Below are 18,951 nucleotides of genomic sequence, written 5' to 3'. Positions count from 1 at the left end.
ATCAATAAAATTAGAAATGAAAAAGGAGAAGTAACAACGGACATCACAGAAACACAAAGTCTCATGAGAGACTACTATATGAAACTATACGCCAATAAAACGGAAAACCTAGAAGAAATGGACACATTCTTAGAAAAGTACAATCTTCCAAGACTAAACCAAGATGAAATAGAAAAGATAAATGGACCAATCACAAGAACTGAGATTAAAACTGTGATTTACAATCTTCCAACAAACAAAAGTCCAGGACCAGATGGCTTCACAGGCAAATTCTATCAAACATTTAGAGAAGAGCTAACACCTCTCCTTCTGAATCTTTTTCAAAAAAACTGCAGAGGAAGGGATACTCCCAAACTCATTCTGTGAGGCCACCATCACCCTCACACCAAAACCAGACAAAGACACCACAAAAAAAGAAAATACAGGCAATTTCACTGACGAACATTGATGCAAAAATCCTCAACAACATACTAGCAAACCGCATCCAACAATACATCAAAAGGATTGCACATTATGATCAAGTGGGATTTATCCCAGGGAGGCAAAGGTTCTTCAATATCCACACATACTTCAGTGTGATACACCACATTAACAAACTGAAGACTAAAAACCCTATGATCCTCTCAATAGACGTGGAAAAAGCCTTTGACAAAATCCAACACCCATTTCTGATAAAAAAAAAAAAAACCCTTCAGAAAGTGGGCATAACGGGAACCTAGCTCAACATGATAAAGGCCATATGTGACAAACCCACAGCAAACATTCTCAATGGTGAAAAGCTGAAAGAATTCCCGCTGAGATCAGGAGCAAGACAAGGATGTCTGCTCTCACCACTATTGCTCAACATAGTTTTGGAAGTCCTAGCCACAGCAATCAGAGAAGTAAAAGAGATAAAATGAATCCAAATCGGAAAGGAAGAAGTCAAACTGTCATTATTTGCAGATGACATTATACCATATCTAGAGAATCCTAAAGACTCTACCAGAAAACTGTTAGAGAGGGAAGCAAGATGGTGGAAGAGTAGGGGGGAAGGCTTGCCCTCTCCCACAAACACAACAACAGCAAAAAACACATATACATGTTAAACGACTCACACAGAAAAGCAACTAAATGCTGGCAGAAGAACTTAAACCTCCAATAATAGCAAGAATCTCGTGACATTACTGGGTAAAACAAGAGAAAAGAGGAGAGATAGAGAAGGGGAATCAGGACCCCAACTGGCACTCCCGAAAGGGAACTGTGAAGGAGAAAGGGAACCCACACCCTGGAAAGTCACCTAATCAACAGAAAGATCAACCAAGTCAGAGGGATCTCCAGATGCTGAGAAGAGGGCAGCAGTAGGTCTGAGATCTGAAAAGCAAAGTGAGAGCCAAACAGATCATCTGAACTACTGGCACAGTCACCACAAACTGAGATGCTTGGGTTGGGGGTGTGCACCAAGACCTAGGTTCTGGAGGTTAGTCCCCGGGAGTGGGCTGGGTTTGGCAGTGTGGAGACAGCCTGAGGGACTAGGAAGCAGTGCATCATGGGTGGAAGGAGCAATATGCTAAGGGCTGCAGAGTGGAAAGCCACAACAGAGGGAACCTGGGAGAAGATCTCGACCCACAGGAGAGACAAGGTGCCAGTGTTGGGGAGAGGAGAGGAGAAGGGGTGGGCTGCCAGAGAATACTCCTTGCACCCCAGCGAGTGCACTTGCCACCAGCTAGCAGAGAGCAGTGCTTCCCAGTGCATCTCCCCTCCCCCTAATCCCCATGTGTGCCAGACCTGAGGCTTCCTGCCATCCTGGAAGGCTGACCTCACCACTCGCAAGAAGCCAACCACCTCTGGGGCTTACCCAGGCCTGGCCTGCCAGCCTCTGAAGGGGCCACACTCCTGTGGAGCAGCACCCAGCAACACCCAACCCCTAAAGAGCTCTGTGGCCCAGAAACACCAGGGCAAGCTCTGCCCAGCCACGGGAAAACTGCTTCCATCAAGGTGCGGTCCTGCCAGTCCCATCTGTCCTGGGGAAGTGCTCCATTGCCTCCCAGTGGCCCAGCTAGCACCACCCGCCCTTGGGAGGTGCTGTAATCCCATGGAGCAGTTGCCCAGAACCTCCACCCCCTGGACAAGCTCCATTGATCAGAAGCACTGTGGCAAGCCCTACCCGGCCATGGGAAGTCTGCCTCCATCATGGTGTGGTCTTGCCAGTCCCATCTATGCCGTTTACCATCACATCCAAAAGAATAAAATACCTAGGAGTAAACCTACCTAAAGAGACAAAAGACCTGTACTCTGAAAACTATAAGACACTGATGAAAGACATCAAAGATGACACAAATAGATGGAAAGACATACCATGCTCTTGGATTGGAAGAGTTAATATTATCAAAATGACTATACTACCTAAGGCAATCTACAGATTCAGTGCAATCCCTATCAAATTACCAAGGACACTTTTCACAGAAAAATCTTTTAAAGTTTGTTTGGAAGCACTAAAGACCCAGAATAGCCAAAGACATCCTTAAAAAGAAAAATGGAGCTGGAGGCATCAGGCTCCCAGACTTCAGACTATACCACAAAGCAACAATCATCAAAACTGTATGGTACTGGCACAAAGACAGAACTATAGATGAGTGAAACAGGATAGAAAGCCCAGAATTCAATGCACATGCCTATAGCCAACTAATTTATGACAAAGGAGGCAAGAATATACAATGGAGAAAGGACAGCTTGTTCAATAAGTGGTGCTGGGAAAACTGGACAGCCACATGGAAAAGAGTTAAATTAGAACACTCCCTAACACCATACACAAAAATAAACTCAAAGTGGATTAAAGACCTAGGTGTAAGACCAGACACTATCAAACTCTTAGAGGAAAACATAGGCCAAACACTCTCTGACATAAATGACAGCAACGTCTTCTCAGATCCACCTCTTAGAGTAATGATGGTAAAAGCAAAAGTAAACAAATGGAACCTAATGAAATTTGAAGGTTTCTGCACAACAAAGGAAACCTTAAACAGAATGAAAAGACAACCCACAGAACGGGAGAAAATCTTTGCAAATGAATCAACTGACAAGGATTAATCTCCAAAATTTATAAATACCTTCTGTAGCTCCATACCAAAAAAACAAGCAACCCAATCCAAAAATGGGCAGAAGATCTAAACAGACAGTTCTCCAAAGAAGACATAAAGATGGCCAAAAGACACATGAAAAGATGTTCAACATCACTCATGATTAGAGAAATGCCAATCAAAACCACTCTGAGGTACCACCTTACACCAGCCAGAATGGCCATCATCCAAAAGTCTACAAACAAGAAGTGCTGGAGAGGGTGTGGAGGAAAAGGAACCCTAGTACACTGTTGGTGGGATTGTAAATTGGTGCAGTCACTTTGGAAAGCAGTATGGAGATTCCTCAGAAAACTAAAACATAGAACTACCATTTGATCCATCAATCCCACTGCTGGGCATCTATCCACAGAAAACCATGACTCGCAAAGACATATGTACTCCGATGTTCACTGCAGCACTCTTTTCAATATCCAAGACATGGAAACAGCCTAAATGTCTATCAGAGGAGTGGATCAAGAAGAGGTGGTACATATACACAATGGAATATGACTCAGCCATTAAAAGGCACGAAATACCAGCATTTTTAGTAACATGGATGGACTTAGAAATTACCATGCTAAGTGAAGTCAGCCATACAATGAGACACCCACATCAAATGTTCTCACTGACATGTGGAATCTGACAAAAGGATAGACTGAACTTCTTTGCAGAACAGATGCTGACTCAGACATTGAAAAACTTATAGTCTCCAGAGGAGACAGTTTGGGGGATGGGGGGATGTGCTTGGGTTGTGGGATGGAAATCTTGTGAAATTGGATTTTGATGATCATTACACAACCATAGATGTGACAAATTCATTTGAGTATAAAATAAATAAATAAATACATGTAACATATCATATGTTCAAAGTGAAGTATAACAAGCATATTATCATCTAAATAATTCCAGAAATACTTTGGTCAAAATTCTGCATCTATTTATGATAAAAACTGGCCACAATGTGGATCTGCAGGTACCATATCTCAACATAATAAAGGCCATATGTGACAAACCCACAGAAAATATTATGTTCAATGGTAAAAAACTGAAATTATTTCTTCTAAGATCAGGAACAAGACAAAGATGCTCACTCATTACTTTTATTCAACATGAATGGAAGTCTTAGCCACATTAATCAGAGGAGAAAAATAAACAAAAGCAGTCCAAATTGGAAAGGAAGAAGTGAAATTGTCATGGTTTGCAGATGACTTGGTACTATATATAAAAAATCCTGGGGTCAAGATGGCAGGGTTGTAGGATATGGCTCTCACCTTCTCCCACAAACATATTCCCCCAAAAAATCTACATACAGAATGATTCACACAGAACAACTACTGAATGCAGGCAGAATAAATAAGTCTCCCCAAAGGGCAAGAATCCTCCACATAACTGAGTGAATGAAAAGGCAAAGAGAGAGAGAGTTTTTTTTAAAAAAAAGAATCAGGACAAGATCAGCACTCCTGAGAGGGAGCTGTGAAACAGGAAAGGAATTCACATGATGGAAAGATATCTAACTGACAAAGAGTTCAGCCTGGATGGAAGAAGAGCCTAAAAGCCTCAAAGAAAAGTGCATCAGCCATTCTAAGGAAGGAAAAGCAGAGAGAGAGTCACACATACTATTTATACCACTGCCTGGTGCACCAGAGCCTGAGTCACTCGGGCAGGACCCGGGCACTGAGTCTTGGTTTATAGAGGTCAGTTCCAGGCAGAGGACAAGGTTTGGCTGTGTAGAAGCAGCCTGAAGGGGCTAGGGAGCAGTGAACCATAGCCAAAGGAACATTAAAGTAGGCCTGGGCTTGCCAAAGATGCAAGGCACCATTGTTGGGGAGTAAAGAGGAGGGGTGGGAATGCCATAGGAACTTATTTGTGCATGCTCAGGATCTCAGGTGGTGGGGTGCCTATTGCACAAGCTATGGGGTGGGTGCAAACCACTGCAGCAGTGTTGAATTCCAGAGATGGGGCAACCCATCATCACCTCAGTAACCTCTGGTGCCATGGTGGGCCCTGCAACCAAGCATTGTACATTTTCCTCACTTTCCTGTAAATGCACATGCCTCATTGTTGCCACTGCCAAGGGCTCTGGGCACAGTCCCCACCTCCCTGAGGTTCACTGCAACTGCTGATTGTCCTGAAACCAGGAGCTAGCCTGTGTCCTCACCTCTCCATGAGGTTTTCCACTGTCAAGGGCTTGGCAGCCAGGTGCTGCCTGTGTGAGATTTTCATTGTCCCCACTTGCCTAGAAGCACAGTCACGTCATACACCTTCATGCCCCCTATCAAGAGGATAATGGCCTGCACACACTGAGGAATGATACAGCAAGCATACAAGCCAAAAGCAGCCTGCATGACCCCCAAAATACTAAGACCTCACAAGCTACTCAGGGATTCTCCCACATATTAATAGCCATTCAAGACTACAGTAAATAATTGTTTTCCCTAAATTCACAGAACAAGGCAAAATATAAGCAAAATGAAGAAGCACAGGAACCATTTCCAGTTAAAAGAACAGGAAAATTCTCCTGAGGGAAAAAACATTAAAAGAGACCTCTGTAGTCTAACAGGCACTGAGTTCAAAAAGGATGTAATGAAAGAACTGTTGAAATTAAGATCAGATATCTACAGTAAAACATATTACTTTAAAAAGGAACTAGAAACTATAAGTGGTCCTGGGAAAACTGGATATCTGCATAAAAATCAATGAAACTAGAACATGCAATGGCACCATGCACAAAAATAAACTCAAAATGGTTTAAAGACTTAAACATAATACATGATGCCATAAAATTCCTAGAAGAAAGGCAAAACATCCTCTGACATAAACTGTACAAATATTTTCTTAGGTTAGTCTCCCAAGGCAATGGAAATTTAAAACAAACAAATGAATGGTACCTAATAAAACTTATAAGTTTTTCAGAGCAAAGGAAACCATTAAAAAAAAGACTACCTATAGAATGGGAGAAAATAGTTGCATATAAAGGAAACAAAATGGCTTAATCTTCAAAATGTACAAACAATGCATACTACTCAACAACAACAACAAAAATCCAAAAAAAAGGGGAGAATACCTAAATACACATTTGTCCAAAGAAGACATATGTATGGCCAGTAGGCACATGAAAAGATGCTCAACATCACTAAATTTTAAAGAAAAGCAAATCAAAACTACAATGAGGTACCACCTCACACTAGTCAGAATGGTCATTATTAATAAGCCTACACATAACAAATCCTGGAGATGTGGGAAAAGTTATCCTCTTGTTGGCGATGGCAACAATGGCATCATGCACAAAAATAAACTCAAAATGGTTTAAAGACTTAAACATAATACACGATGCCATAAAATTCCTAGAAGAAAGGCAAAACATCCTCTGACATTCCCTCTGTTGGTAGGAATGTAAGATGATACAACTAAAATGGAAAATAGTATGTAAATTCCTTAGAAAACTATAAATAAAATTACCATATGATCCAGCAAGCCCACTCCTGGGCATATATCTGGACAAAATTACAACTCAAAAGGATACGTACACCTGCATGTTCATAACAGCTACTACTATTTGTAGTAGCCAAGACATGAAGAAACCTAAATGCCCATATATGTGGTACATATATACAATGGAATACTACTTGAACATAAAAAAGAATGAAATAATGTTATTTATAGAAACATGGATGCAACTAGAGATTCTCATACTAAGTAAGTCATAAAGAGATAGACAAACACAATATGATATAACTTACATCTGAAATCTAATACAGGGCACAAATAAACCTATCTACAGAATAGAAAGAGACTCACAGATGTAGAGAACACACTTGTGGTTGCCAAGGTGGGGGGAGGTGGGAGCAGGATGGACTGGGATTTTGTGGTTAGCAGATGCAAACAATTACATTTAGAATGGATAAGCAATGTGGTCCTACTCTATAGTATGTGAAATTATGTCTAGTCTCTTGGAATAGACATGATGGAAGGTAATATAAGAAAGGAAATGTATGTGTATGTGTAACTGGGTCACTTTGCTGTACAGCAGAATTGGTACAACATTGCACTCAACTATACTCTGTTATTTTTTTTAATCCCAAAGCTACACAAACAAAACACCCCACTACTTCATGCTTTTTAAATCTCCTTTGTGAATGGTATGACCATCCAAGTGCTTAATCCAAAAGTAAGCTTGTTATCATTTACTCTCTCTTATCCTTAACATCTGTATAATCATTATATTTTATTGATTATACATTAACATCTCTCAAACCCATTTAATTATCTCAATCATCATTTCCTACCACTTTTGTCATTGTCATCACTTGTGCAGATTACTACAATAACCTTCTAAAGTGAGTTCCCTGCATCCAATGTATCCCTTTTCTCCTTTTTAGTCATTTATCGATGATCTTAATACCTATATCACCATCTTCCTACATACCCCAATCTCCACTGCTCGGTGACTTTTAAATTCTGTATGGATAATACATGTAACACTCTAGCCTCTTAGTCCCTTGTTCTCCTCATCTCCAGTATCTTTCACTTCCACTTTACTTTAGCCCTTGGTCAAACCTCAGACTGTCTCATCACCTGAAATTTCTCTGCTTAAGTATTAAACCATATTCACTATTTTCACCCACACATCTCCTAATTACTCCTTAGTCCATTATAATCTGCCTTACTTTCCCATCAGTTTATCAAAAGCACCAGCCACTCCCTTATTGCTATATCTAATGGGAAATTTTATATTCTTATCTTATTTAACCTCTCTGAGGAACCTGAAACTGTTGACATCTTCATCATTCAAATTATCTTCTTTCTAACATTTTTGATGCCATATTTATCCTGGTTTTCATCCTAACATCTTACTTCTTCTCATGCTTACTTTTCAATTAGTACCTCCCTTCAAAATGGTTTTCCTCAGGGTCTTATTCTAGGATTCCTACTGTCTCATTGACTGTACTCTTCCAAGACAACTGTGTTTGTTCTTTTGCCTTCAGTTGCTACATAAATGTTGATGCCATTAATATATAATCTCTAAAATAATACCTTTCTTTTGAGTTCTATACCTTTATGTCTATTAAATAGCTCTATTTGGTTGTATTATGGGCATCTCAAATTCAAGAAATTCAAAAATGAACTCACAATCATTAAATTTTCCCTATACCAAATCAGTTTATTCCCATGTCCCCTATATTGGTGAATGACATCACTATTCACCCAGTTGTCCAATACAAAATCTATTTACCTGGTTGTCCAGGACAAAAATCTTGGAGCCATTCTAGGATTTTCCTAAAATATGTGGTTGTTGTACAAGAATCCTTCTTACTTCAATATCAAATCCTGTTGATTCTACTTTATTTTTTTAGAACCTATCCCCTTTCCTCAACTTCAAATTTCATTGCTTACTACTGGGTCTTTACATATTGCATTCCCCAGATTTGGAATTTATTTTCCCCTAATTTTCTTCCACACTATCACTTTACCCACATACATACAGCTCATCCTTTATATTAGTAGTTCTTCAAAGTGTAGTTCCTGATCCAGAAACATCATCAACTTGTTTGAATAAGAAAATTCTTGGAACCCATTCCAGACCTACTGAATCAGAGGCTCTGGGGGTGATCCTAGCAATCTATGGTTTAACTAGATTTCCATGTTATTCTAATGCATTCTAAAGTGTGAGAACTACTGATTTAGAGCTCAGCTAAGATATGGTAACTGATTAGGGCCCTGTCAGACTTCTGTGCACAAAACACCTTTCTGTGTCCCACATTTCTTATCTTTAGGAAATGGGCCTAATTCAGCCCCCATGGCCTTCCCAGAGTTCCAAGGAGAAGATTCAGACAGTTGGTGATTGTGGAATGGAGGAGATGGAAAGACAAGGGAGGAACAGTCAAGGAACAATTGTGCAGCCTTGGAGCAGGATGCTGGTCCCTGTCAAGGGATACACATAATGATGTAAGCATCTTACATAGCTAGGAGAAAATTTATACTCCTTATGCTTCTTTTAGAAATGAATACTTTAAAATTGAACAGATTTTTTGTGCTTCTCCCTTGTTTGATTGCACCCTAGACACATTCACCTGTAAGCTAAAAATTAGGCACCCTGAGCACAATTGACTGTGAGTTAAAGATTATTAGCATGATGTTTTTTAGGAACTTTCCTTGTTGTTCTAATCTCTGATCAATATGCCCTTTTCACAGCTACTGTTGTTCTAGGCAATAACCCAGAAGACAACCACTAGGATCATGCTGAGAGCTCATGATGCCAGCTTTGATGACAGATATTCCCCCAAAGAAAGAAGAATGTACATTTGCCTCAATCCTGATTCTTATCTGAAAGCCTGTTTTTCTCCTTTTAGACTATAAAATTCCCTGCAATTCTTCCCCAAAGGAGGACACAGTCTTTAAGGAATTAAACTGTTATGGCCTCCTTTGCCTGGCAAAGCAATAAAAGCTATTTTTTTTCTTTTTCACCCAAAACTCTGTTTCTGCATTTCTATTCTGCACTGGTGGACAGAGGCTGAGTTTCAACAACAACCATCACCTACTCTGGGAAACCAACCTTGATCACCCAAACATTAGATTAGATACCCTAATCTACACCTCCATAGCACATTTTAAAAATCCCTGTTTTACACTGAAAACATTGTGTTATAATTACCAGTTTACTTATCTCTATGTCATAACAGCTCAAGTATTTTAAAGGTAGGAAGAAATTTTATTTCTCACTATTTCCATAACTTCTAACATTGTTCCTGCACATAGTAGGCACCTTGTAATTGTTTATTCAATGAATGAATAATCATAGGAGAATGTGGTCAGGATTTTAGTAGCCCTACCTTTAGTATTAGAAGTTTAGTGTGTAACTGGGGTTAAGATTTGTTGGTACTAAGATGATAAGAAATTTATATATGGCTGGGTTTAAGAAAACAATGGCCAAGATTAAGTTCATATCTACAGAGGGTTAGAAGCTTAATCCGTATTCAGGGTTCAGGACAGTATAAGGCTCCATATGCAGCAAGTGCTGGGTACATCTTTCAGGAAATAAAAGACATAATAGGGTCAGTAGCCTGTTTGAAATTGAAAAAAAAAAGAGCATTTCATAGACAAATTTAGGCTGTGGCTTAGTTATGGTTAATATTCCCATTTCTGTTCTCTAAGAGAATATTTTTAAAAAATTTTATAATGATTTTTATCTTTTCCATTATAGCTGGCTTACAGTGTTCTGTCAATTTTCTAGTGTGCAGCGAAGTGACCAAGTCTCTCTCTCTCTCTCTCTCTCTCTCTCTCTCTCTCTCTCACACATATACATATTTTCCACATATTATTCTCCATCATGCTCAATCACAAGTGACTATATATAATTCCTAGTGGTAACAGCAGGATCTCATTGCTTATCCATTCCAAATGCAATATTTTGCATCTATCAACCCCAGATTCCCACCCCATCTCACTCCCTTGCCCTCGCCCTACAAGTCTATTCTCTAAGTATATGAGTTTCTTTTCTGTGGAAAGGTTCATTTGTACCATACATAAGAGAATATTTAAAAAAATAAAGGAACAAACTGAGAGGACTGAAACAGAGATGTCTCACTACCTATTTCCTTCACTAAATGTTCCCACTCACCAGGCTCAGCAGCCAGTGGCCAGCCAGTTCTAGATTCTAGCACTCCATGGGCATGAACAGAGTAGGGGCGGCTGGCATTATTCTTGAACACCACAGTTAGAATATCACCGACCTCTCCTCTGAGAAGTGGACCTAATACATGCAAAGGAAGAAAAATTCTAATTAGTGGAATAGTGGGACAGGTACATTAAAGGAATTAAAGAAAGGTATATATATAGGAGCTCCCTAGAATTAGGAGCTTTCCCCAAGAAGGGATCCAAAGACTGAAAGTCAAGACTGACTCAATTTTTAAATTCAGGTGTTCCCATCATGGCCCAGCTGTTAATGATTCTGACTAGTGTCCATAAGGATGTGGGTTCGATACCTGGCCTCATTCAGTGGGTTAAGGATCTGGCATTGCTGTGAGCTGTGGTGTAGGTTGCAGATGTGGCTCTGATCCCCTGTTGCTGTGGCTGTAGTGAAGGTAGGTGATTATAGCTCCTATTGGACTCCTATCCTGGGAACCTCCATATGTCGCAGGTGTGGCCTTAAAAAGACAAAAAGACAATTTTTTTTCTTTTTAGTTCAAAAGGCCTAAACATATACCTATACCCACAAAATGAGGGTAGTTCAACAGCAATTTTGCCTCCAATTTTCTCCACTTCTTCCACTCCAACTCTCTTTGTATAATAAATACACTAAGGTTCTAAATAATCAGGTCTCTATGGAATCATCGTTGGTAGGGAGTGACAGTTTGGCACAGAGTAAGGAATTGCTGAGTTCCCTTCAAGGGCCAGTGGGCCCCTTCTGTATGAGACAACAATAAAGAAACTCATTGGCCCCTATAAGAGTGAAGAAACTACAGCAAAAATTGAAATCATGGAAGGGTAATACTGGTTCCCTGTACCATTTTTTTCTACTTTTTAATATTCTTAAGTTACCTTGTTTTTAGCATTTTAAAAAATCCAGGGAGTTCCCATTGTGGATTTTTGGGTTATGAACCTGACTAGTATCCATGAAGATGTAGGTTTGATACCTGGCCTCACTCTGTGGGTTAAGGAACTGGCTTGTGAGCAGTGGTTTAGGTAACAGACATGACTCAGATCCTGCATTTCTGTGGCCGTGGCATAGGCCAGAAGCTTAAGCTCTGATTTGACCCCTAGCCTGGGAGCTTCCATATGCTCCAGGTACAGCCCTAAAAAGCAATAAAATAAAATATTTTTTTAAAATAAAAAATCCATCACACTTACAAATCCCTAGGCATAGAATACTGGAAATACCTGGTTCAGGTTGTAGTGGAATTCATGAATTACCTCCTTTTCATTGCTTTTTTTCATGGCTGATTTATAAAATATGACCATAGTTCCAGCATGTTACAAGGCAAAACTGATAATGGAAAATGTGCAGGCCTTCCTTATATGAAATAGCCTTCATATGAGAAGCACAGATTTCTAGACTAGGATTTCTCTTACCTAAGATTCCCAAGTGTTCCTCTGGTCCAGTCCTTGGCCTTGGGATTCTGAATGTAGCATCAGTGTATTCCCTGAATACAGCTTTCTTGTATCTGGAGCCCAGGAGTCCATCTTTTTTACTCAGGAATATGTGACCATAACTAGAGGAATCCAAAGAGTGATATCAGCACCTGACCCTCAACTCCTCACTTTCAGATATAGGGAAGCTAAGTCAGACTCAACTTCATATAACAGATAAAAGAAGGAAGGGACCTATTCCTTCTAATGTCAGAATAGACATCACTTTGGCTGCATAACTGGACTTAAAACTGGAAAATTTTGATATTTATTTGTGTCCCCTTGTTTTCCATTATTCGGCTAGGAATTTATAGTAAGATTATATGGTAATAACATGAGGATAAGAATCAGAGGCCCTGAACACTAGCTCTAGCCTTAATGATGTCTTAGATAGAGTTAGTCTGACAAAAGGATAAGGTGCAATGTGGTTGAGAGTATTAACTGCTTCTCCTGCTGGTGGGTAAGCTGTGGGGAGAGGTAGGAATAGAATTAAATCTTACATATTTCTCCTTATGGGATTTTTCCTGTTTACAAAGAGCTTTATTATTCATTTTATCATTTCATATTCTCAGTAGACTGCTGAGGTAGGTATATCCTAGAGGTGGAAATCAGTGATGCAGAGGTTATAGGGCTTGTCTTCATTGATAACATCAGCCAGAAAGGGATGTAGGGCTTGGATTAAAGACTAGTCAAGTTCTTACAACTATAACACATCACTTTAAAGATGAGTAAATGAAGGGCCAGAGAAAGAAACTCATTTTCTAGGTTGAAGAACAACTTAGCAAGAAAGCTTCAACCTTCAACAACCAACATAAAGAATTGGCAAAGGGTAGTGAGAACATAAAAAATAAACACAGTGAAAATTACTAAGTTGTACCTTAGTTTCCATTCTCACCTCCTTCATTTTTAGCTAGACTTTAGCTGAGCACATGACTTCCCAACCAGAGGTAACACTTCCCAGATTTTCTTGAAGCTAGATAGGGCCATGTGAATATGTTTAGGATATCAGGGTATGAGAGAAAGTAATGTATACAACTTCCAGATCATTACCTTATATACAATGCTTCTTGCCTTGAATTTATTTCCCCTTTCTTGATAGCTGGGAATGATTACAACTGAAATAGACATCTTAATTCAAGAGATTAAAGCAAGTATTGTGGGTGACTATAAACCCATTGGCCTTCAACTGCTCATATTTGTACTATTATATAAGCAAGAAATAAATTTGAGACTTATTTAAACCACTCTATTTGGAGCTTTTTCTTCTATACAGCTTAACCTCTATCTTAATGACATTATGTCAAGGCACAGCTGATCTTGGGGTATTCGGTCCCTTGAGGAAATCCTCTATAAAATTTAAGTCCCAATATAGATGCTTCTGGATAACCAGAGGAAAGGAGGAAAAGATTGAGAGCATGAGGATATGGGAAAGATCTTTTACTTAGCTCTGTATAGCAACATAAAAGAAGCACTGAGTTTCAGCTTACCTGTGGTCTAGTCCCTGCTCAAGACTCACTTGTATCTTATTAGGTAACTTTAGATAAGTGCCTTCTCATATCAGAATTTCCACATCCTCCTTATCTGTAAAATGATCCAGAATCTCTGAAAATGTGATTTCTTCTTTTCTGAGGACTTACCTGTCCATCTCAGACTGGTTGTGCCATTCTAGTTCCCAGCTCCTGTCAGGGCAATAGTCCCACTCCATCTCTTCTGCCATGATGTAGTAGATCCTTGCAGCTTGGTAATGTTGACGAGGGTTGGCTTGGCGGCCAGGACACTGGGAGACATTATAGATTGCCCTCATCCCTGCTTCTCTATGGCTGCCTGCCTGGCAGTAAATCTCAAATGTCCCTGAGTTTGGAACAGAGAGCAAAACCTGAATCAGAATCACCTGTGTAGTGTTCTCTATACATAATGCATAGTGGGTAGTTTCAGAGAAGGTTCTTCTATGCATTAGTAAAAGATTATTATAAGTTTATTGAGAGCAATGAGTACAGAGGTTAAGAGCTCTGGTGCCAAAGCTACACTGCTTAGGTCTAAAAATAAACTTATTCTAGGATGACCAACTCCTCCCTTTTTACCAAGGGCTTTCCTAGTTTTAGTGATAAAAGTCCCATATCTCTGGAAACTCCTCAGTTCTGAACAAACTGGGATGTTCAATCACCCTATCTGACACTTATTAGCTATATAACCTTCAGGAAAGTTTTAGTCCTCTGTATGTTTCAGTTTCCTCATGGTAAAATGGAGGTCATTTTACTTACTGAATAGGATTGTTTTACAATTAAATACAATAATTTGTACATATTGCTTGGCATAGCATATAGTAAATGTTCAATAAGTGAAACTATAAGTACATAAAGCTGTAATAATTATTATTTGAAGGAAGACACTGACCAATTTTCTCCCTTTTATACCAAGTCCCAAAAAAACAAAAGTGGGCATATGTAGAAATATGAACTTCTTCATCAGAAGAATGCTCACATCAGAGACATTTGGAATGACCTTCCCTAACTTTTACAATGAAATGCCTGGATATCAGTCTTTTTTGTATTTTTTAAGGCCACACCCACAGCATATAGAGGTTCCCAGACTAGGGGTCTAATCAGAGATGTAGCCACTGGCCTACACCCCAGCCACAGCAACCCACTGAGCAAAGCCAAGGACCAAATTTGCATCTTCATGGATACTAGTCATTCATTTCCACTGAGCCATGACAGGGACTCTGGAACGTTTGGATATCATTCTTAAATGTCTGAGTTGTAGAGCTCCTTGGATCTGATCTGAAGATCCAGGTTTCTATGTCAAGGATACAAAGGCTCATAAACTGAAGGTGAAGATAAATTACTTAGGACATTTTTCTTAGTATGCCTTCCTTTATTGCTCACTCCCTATATCAACACTACAAATTCTTCTTCTTGGCTTTCAAAGGCCTCTCTGAGCAGCTCCAAACTAGTAACCACGCTTCCCACTCTGTCCCAAATTAAACGGTGTTCCAATTAAATCTGACCCTGATTGCCTCTCCCACACATCTCATTCCTGTATTGGAATTTTCACTCATGTTGTTATTACTTTTCTGTAGTACACTGCTTACCCCCTTCCCCATAAATACCTATAAGAATTCATTCATTCTCTAAAACCCAATTCATGTTTCATCTTTTACAGAAAGCCCTCCCTTATTATTCTAGCTGAGATTGGCCTCTACGTTCTTGGCCTCTCCACTCTTAACACAATTCATATCTAAATGACATGGCTAAGACCTAAGTGGTCTTCTCTTTAAAAATGGTCCTTTTGGGAGGATGGAGGGAAGATGGTGGAGTAGTAGGACATGAGGCTCAACTACTTCCACAAATACACTGAAAATACATCTATATATGGACATATTTGCACAGAAAATTTGCTAAAAGCTGACAAAAGACCTCAGGATTATGATAGAACAAGAAAAACTTCATGAAAACAGGACAAAAGAAAGAAGAAAGAAGAAAAAGATGTAAAAGGAAGCGAGGTGGTGCTTGAACCCCTAGGAAGGAGCTGGAAAGAAGAAAACCTCATGCACCCTGGGAAGTTCCCCCACCAATGATGAGATCAGCCCAAACAGAAGAGGAACTCTAGACAATGGGCATGAAGAAGTTAAAACAGAAACAGTCCTCCTCAGTCAGTGCTACAGGAAACCACATGCAGGTGCAAGCAAGTGTTGGGAACTAAAACTGTGGCTTTAGAGATCGGACTCAAAGAGGGAGCTGGGGGGCTGGCTATATGGGAGAAAAAAAAAAACAGGGTTGGCCACATGGAAACAGCCTGGAGGGAGTAGAGTATAGGGCAACCACAACTGAGAGTGTCTAAGCAGAGGTAATCCAGTCAGGCTTAGAGGCTAGATGCTACTGTTTGGGGGAGCTGGAAGGAAGGGGTGGGATCCACAACCACAGTCTTGTTCCCTTCTCATGTGCTTTTTCAAGCTTCAGGACACTGCCTGTTTCAGCTCAGGGAGCCATCTGGCAGCAGTGGCTGCCTAGCAGCAGCAGGGAATCAACCCCACATATAGGGCTGCAGTGCCCTTGGAGCAGGTAGAGTAACTGCCTAGGGAAATAACAAAAGCTCCCAACTCCTACCAGTGGTCTCCATGCTAGTAACACTTTACCTGTGCCAGAAGAGCCACTGGTGGTGGTGTCTATTCCCTGTTAGAGTGGTAAGTGCTGCAGCTCCACTCAGTGGCTCTACAGGGGCTCACACTGGTGGAACCAGTTCCAAAAGAGCCAAGACAGGACCACCAGTGTCCATTCCCCATGGGAACTGTACATAGCCTGACCAAGAAAAGAACAAGTTCCTGCAGGAGCTTGCACTAGTGGCACCAGATCTGCACCAAAAAGAACCAAGAGAGGGCTGAATGTGCACACTTCATGCTAAAGCTGTGGGTTGCCTGGCTGGAGAAAGGCACAAAGCACAGGGCCCCTGCCATCGGCCCTTCAAAGGCCCACATCAGTGGCACTAATTCCATACCAAGGGAGCCATAGGAAGCCCATTAATCAACATTTCAATCCACAGCAGCTACAGAGAGTACCACTACCATTAGCCAAGTGGGGGGAGGGACTGGCAGAAGTACATGTCCTGCAGCGACGGAGAGAGTCTGTTAGAAAAAATCAGGGAGAAGACCCCATATTTGAAGCTTTAGAGAAAGATTCCCTGGAGTGGCCAAGCAAGGGGAATGATGGCAGAATGGCAGTGCCAACAGCTACAGCTACAGAGAGCAGTTATTAGAGCTTTTCTGGCAAAGGGAGGGGCAACAGAAGCAACTACTGACTTTGAAAGCTACAGGAAATAGTCCTGAAAGCTACCTGGTAGCAGGTGAGGAGACCCTGCTCCACCGTGTGCTGCAAAAGCAATTCTGCGAACTGTGAATCACTGTCACCTGCCTCACAGACCCCATACCTAGAAGCCACTCAGATCCAAGAGAAGGAGTCTGATACTGCTGCTCTAAACACATGCACTGGGTACACATGAACTGCTACTACCCACGTGAAAACTCCAGGACTGGGCACCTGCTGCTGCCATTCCTATTGTCAAAAGGATGATAAACGGAAAAACAGACATTATGAGAGGACAAAGAAATAGCTTTCAGACAAGGGAACAAGACAAAAACCACTAAATTATGAGGAGATAGGCAATTTACTTGAAAAAGGATTCAAAGTGATGATAGTATAGAAGAACCAAGATCTTGGAAAAAGAATGGAGAGGAAGATTGAGAACTTAAAGTAAATGTTAAAAAAAGAGGTAGAGGACTTAAAGAGCAAGATGAATAGCACAATAACTGATATGAAAAATACTCTAGAAGGAAATAATAACAAGTTAATGAAGCAAAAGAGCAAATAAGTGAGGTGGAACACAGAGTGATGGAAACCACTGCCACAGAAAAGAATAAAGAAAAATGAATCAAAAGAACAGAGGACAAACACAACCTAGAATAGATTTACAAGGAGATCCTGCTGAATAGCATTGAGAACTATGTCTAGATACTCATGTCACAACAGAAGAAAGGGTGGGGGAAAAATTGTAACTGCAATGTATACATCTAAGGATAACCTGACCCCCTTGCTGTACAGTGGGAAAATAAAAAAAAAAAAGAACAGAGGAGAGCGTAAGAGACCTCTGGGACAACATTAAACATACCAACATTCACATCATAGGAGTGCAAGAGAAGAGAGGGAGAAAGAGCCAGAGAAAAATATTTGAAGGGATTATAGCCAAAAATATCCACAATATGGGAAAGGAAATAATGTCAAGTTGAGGAAGCACAGAAAATTCCATATAAAATAAACCCAAGGAAAAACATAGCAAAACACATACTAATCAAACAGATAAAAATTAAAGACAAAGAAAAAATATTAAAAGCCACAAGGGAAAAGAAACAAATCACATATAAGGAAACCCCCATTAGGATAACAACTGATCTTTCAGCAGAATCTCTACAAGCTGGAAGATGGTGGCAAGATATATTTGAGGTGATGAAGACGAAGAACATAGAAACAAGACTACTCTATGCAGCAAAGCTCTCATTCAGTTTGGATGGAGAACTCAAAAGCTTTGCAGACAAGCAAAAGCTAAGAGAATTCAGCACCACCAAACCAATTCTACATCAACTACTAAGGAACTTCTCTAAGCAGAAAAGGAAAAGCCATTCTTAGAAAAAAAGAATATTACAAATGAAAAGCTCACTGGTAAAAGCAAAGATGCCATGAAAGTAGAAAATTACCCATTGACAAATATGATAGCCAAACTAGCAAGCATGAGAAGAGGAGAGGACAAACACAGAACATTGAAAATGCATTTGAAGTTAAGAGACAAAAACCAGAAACAATTCTGAAAACTTATTGATGGATATATTAAAATATAAGTGGATTATCAAATAAAAAACTATAATGGTCATACACATAAAGAAGAAAAACAAGCCAAACATAACACTAAATATGGTCGGCAAATCGCAAGAGAAGACGACAAAAATAGGAAGGGAAGAAATAAGAACCAAAAAAGCAATTAAAAAAATTAAGTAAATGACAATAAGTACATACTTAACCATAATTGCATTGAATATAAATGGAGTAAATTATCCAACTAAAAGACATTGACTGGCTGAATGGATACAAAAAAGAAGACCCATATACATGCTGTTTACAGAGACCCACTTATTTAAGGACTCATACAGACTCAAAGTGAGAGAATGGAAGTATTATATGCAAAT

The 18,951-nt window shown here is 39.9% G+C and overlaps 1 protein-coding gene across 8 annotated transcripts in view; it reads right to left on the bottom strand.

Moving 5' to 3' along the window:
- HEPH (hephaestin) overlaps positions 1–18,951 on the bottom strand; it is a 78,712-nt gene that overhangs the window by 18,114 nt on the left and 41,647 nt on the right. For all 8 annotated transcript variants that reach the window (XM_005673694.4, XM_013986224.3, XM_085006755.1 and 5 more), the window contains exons 13-15: positions 13,859–14,072; positions 12,165–12,304; positions 10,714–10,845 (exon numbers count right to left, since the gene is read on the bottom strand). In XM_005673694.4, the coding sequence (XP_005673751.1) occupies positions 10,714–10,845; positions 12,165–12,304; positions 13,859–14,072 (486 nt within the window). The remainder of the gene's footprint in view (positions 1–10,713; positions 10,846–12,164; positions 12,305–13,858; positions 14,073–18,951) is intronic.

This window comes from Sus scrofa, chromosome X, assembly GCF_054392235.1.
Source record: "Sus scrofa isolate SSC_HxYL_T2T_F1_AM1 chromosome X, Sscrofa_HxYL_maternal_Yorkshire_Landrace_v2.0, whole genome shotgun sequence".
Classification (NCBI taxonomy): Eukaryota; Metazoa; Chordata; class Mammalia; order Artiodactyla; family Suidae; genus Sus; species Sus scrofa.
Note: the sequence above shows the minus strand (reverse complement) of the source record. Positions and strands in the feature narration are given on the sequence as shown.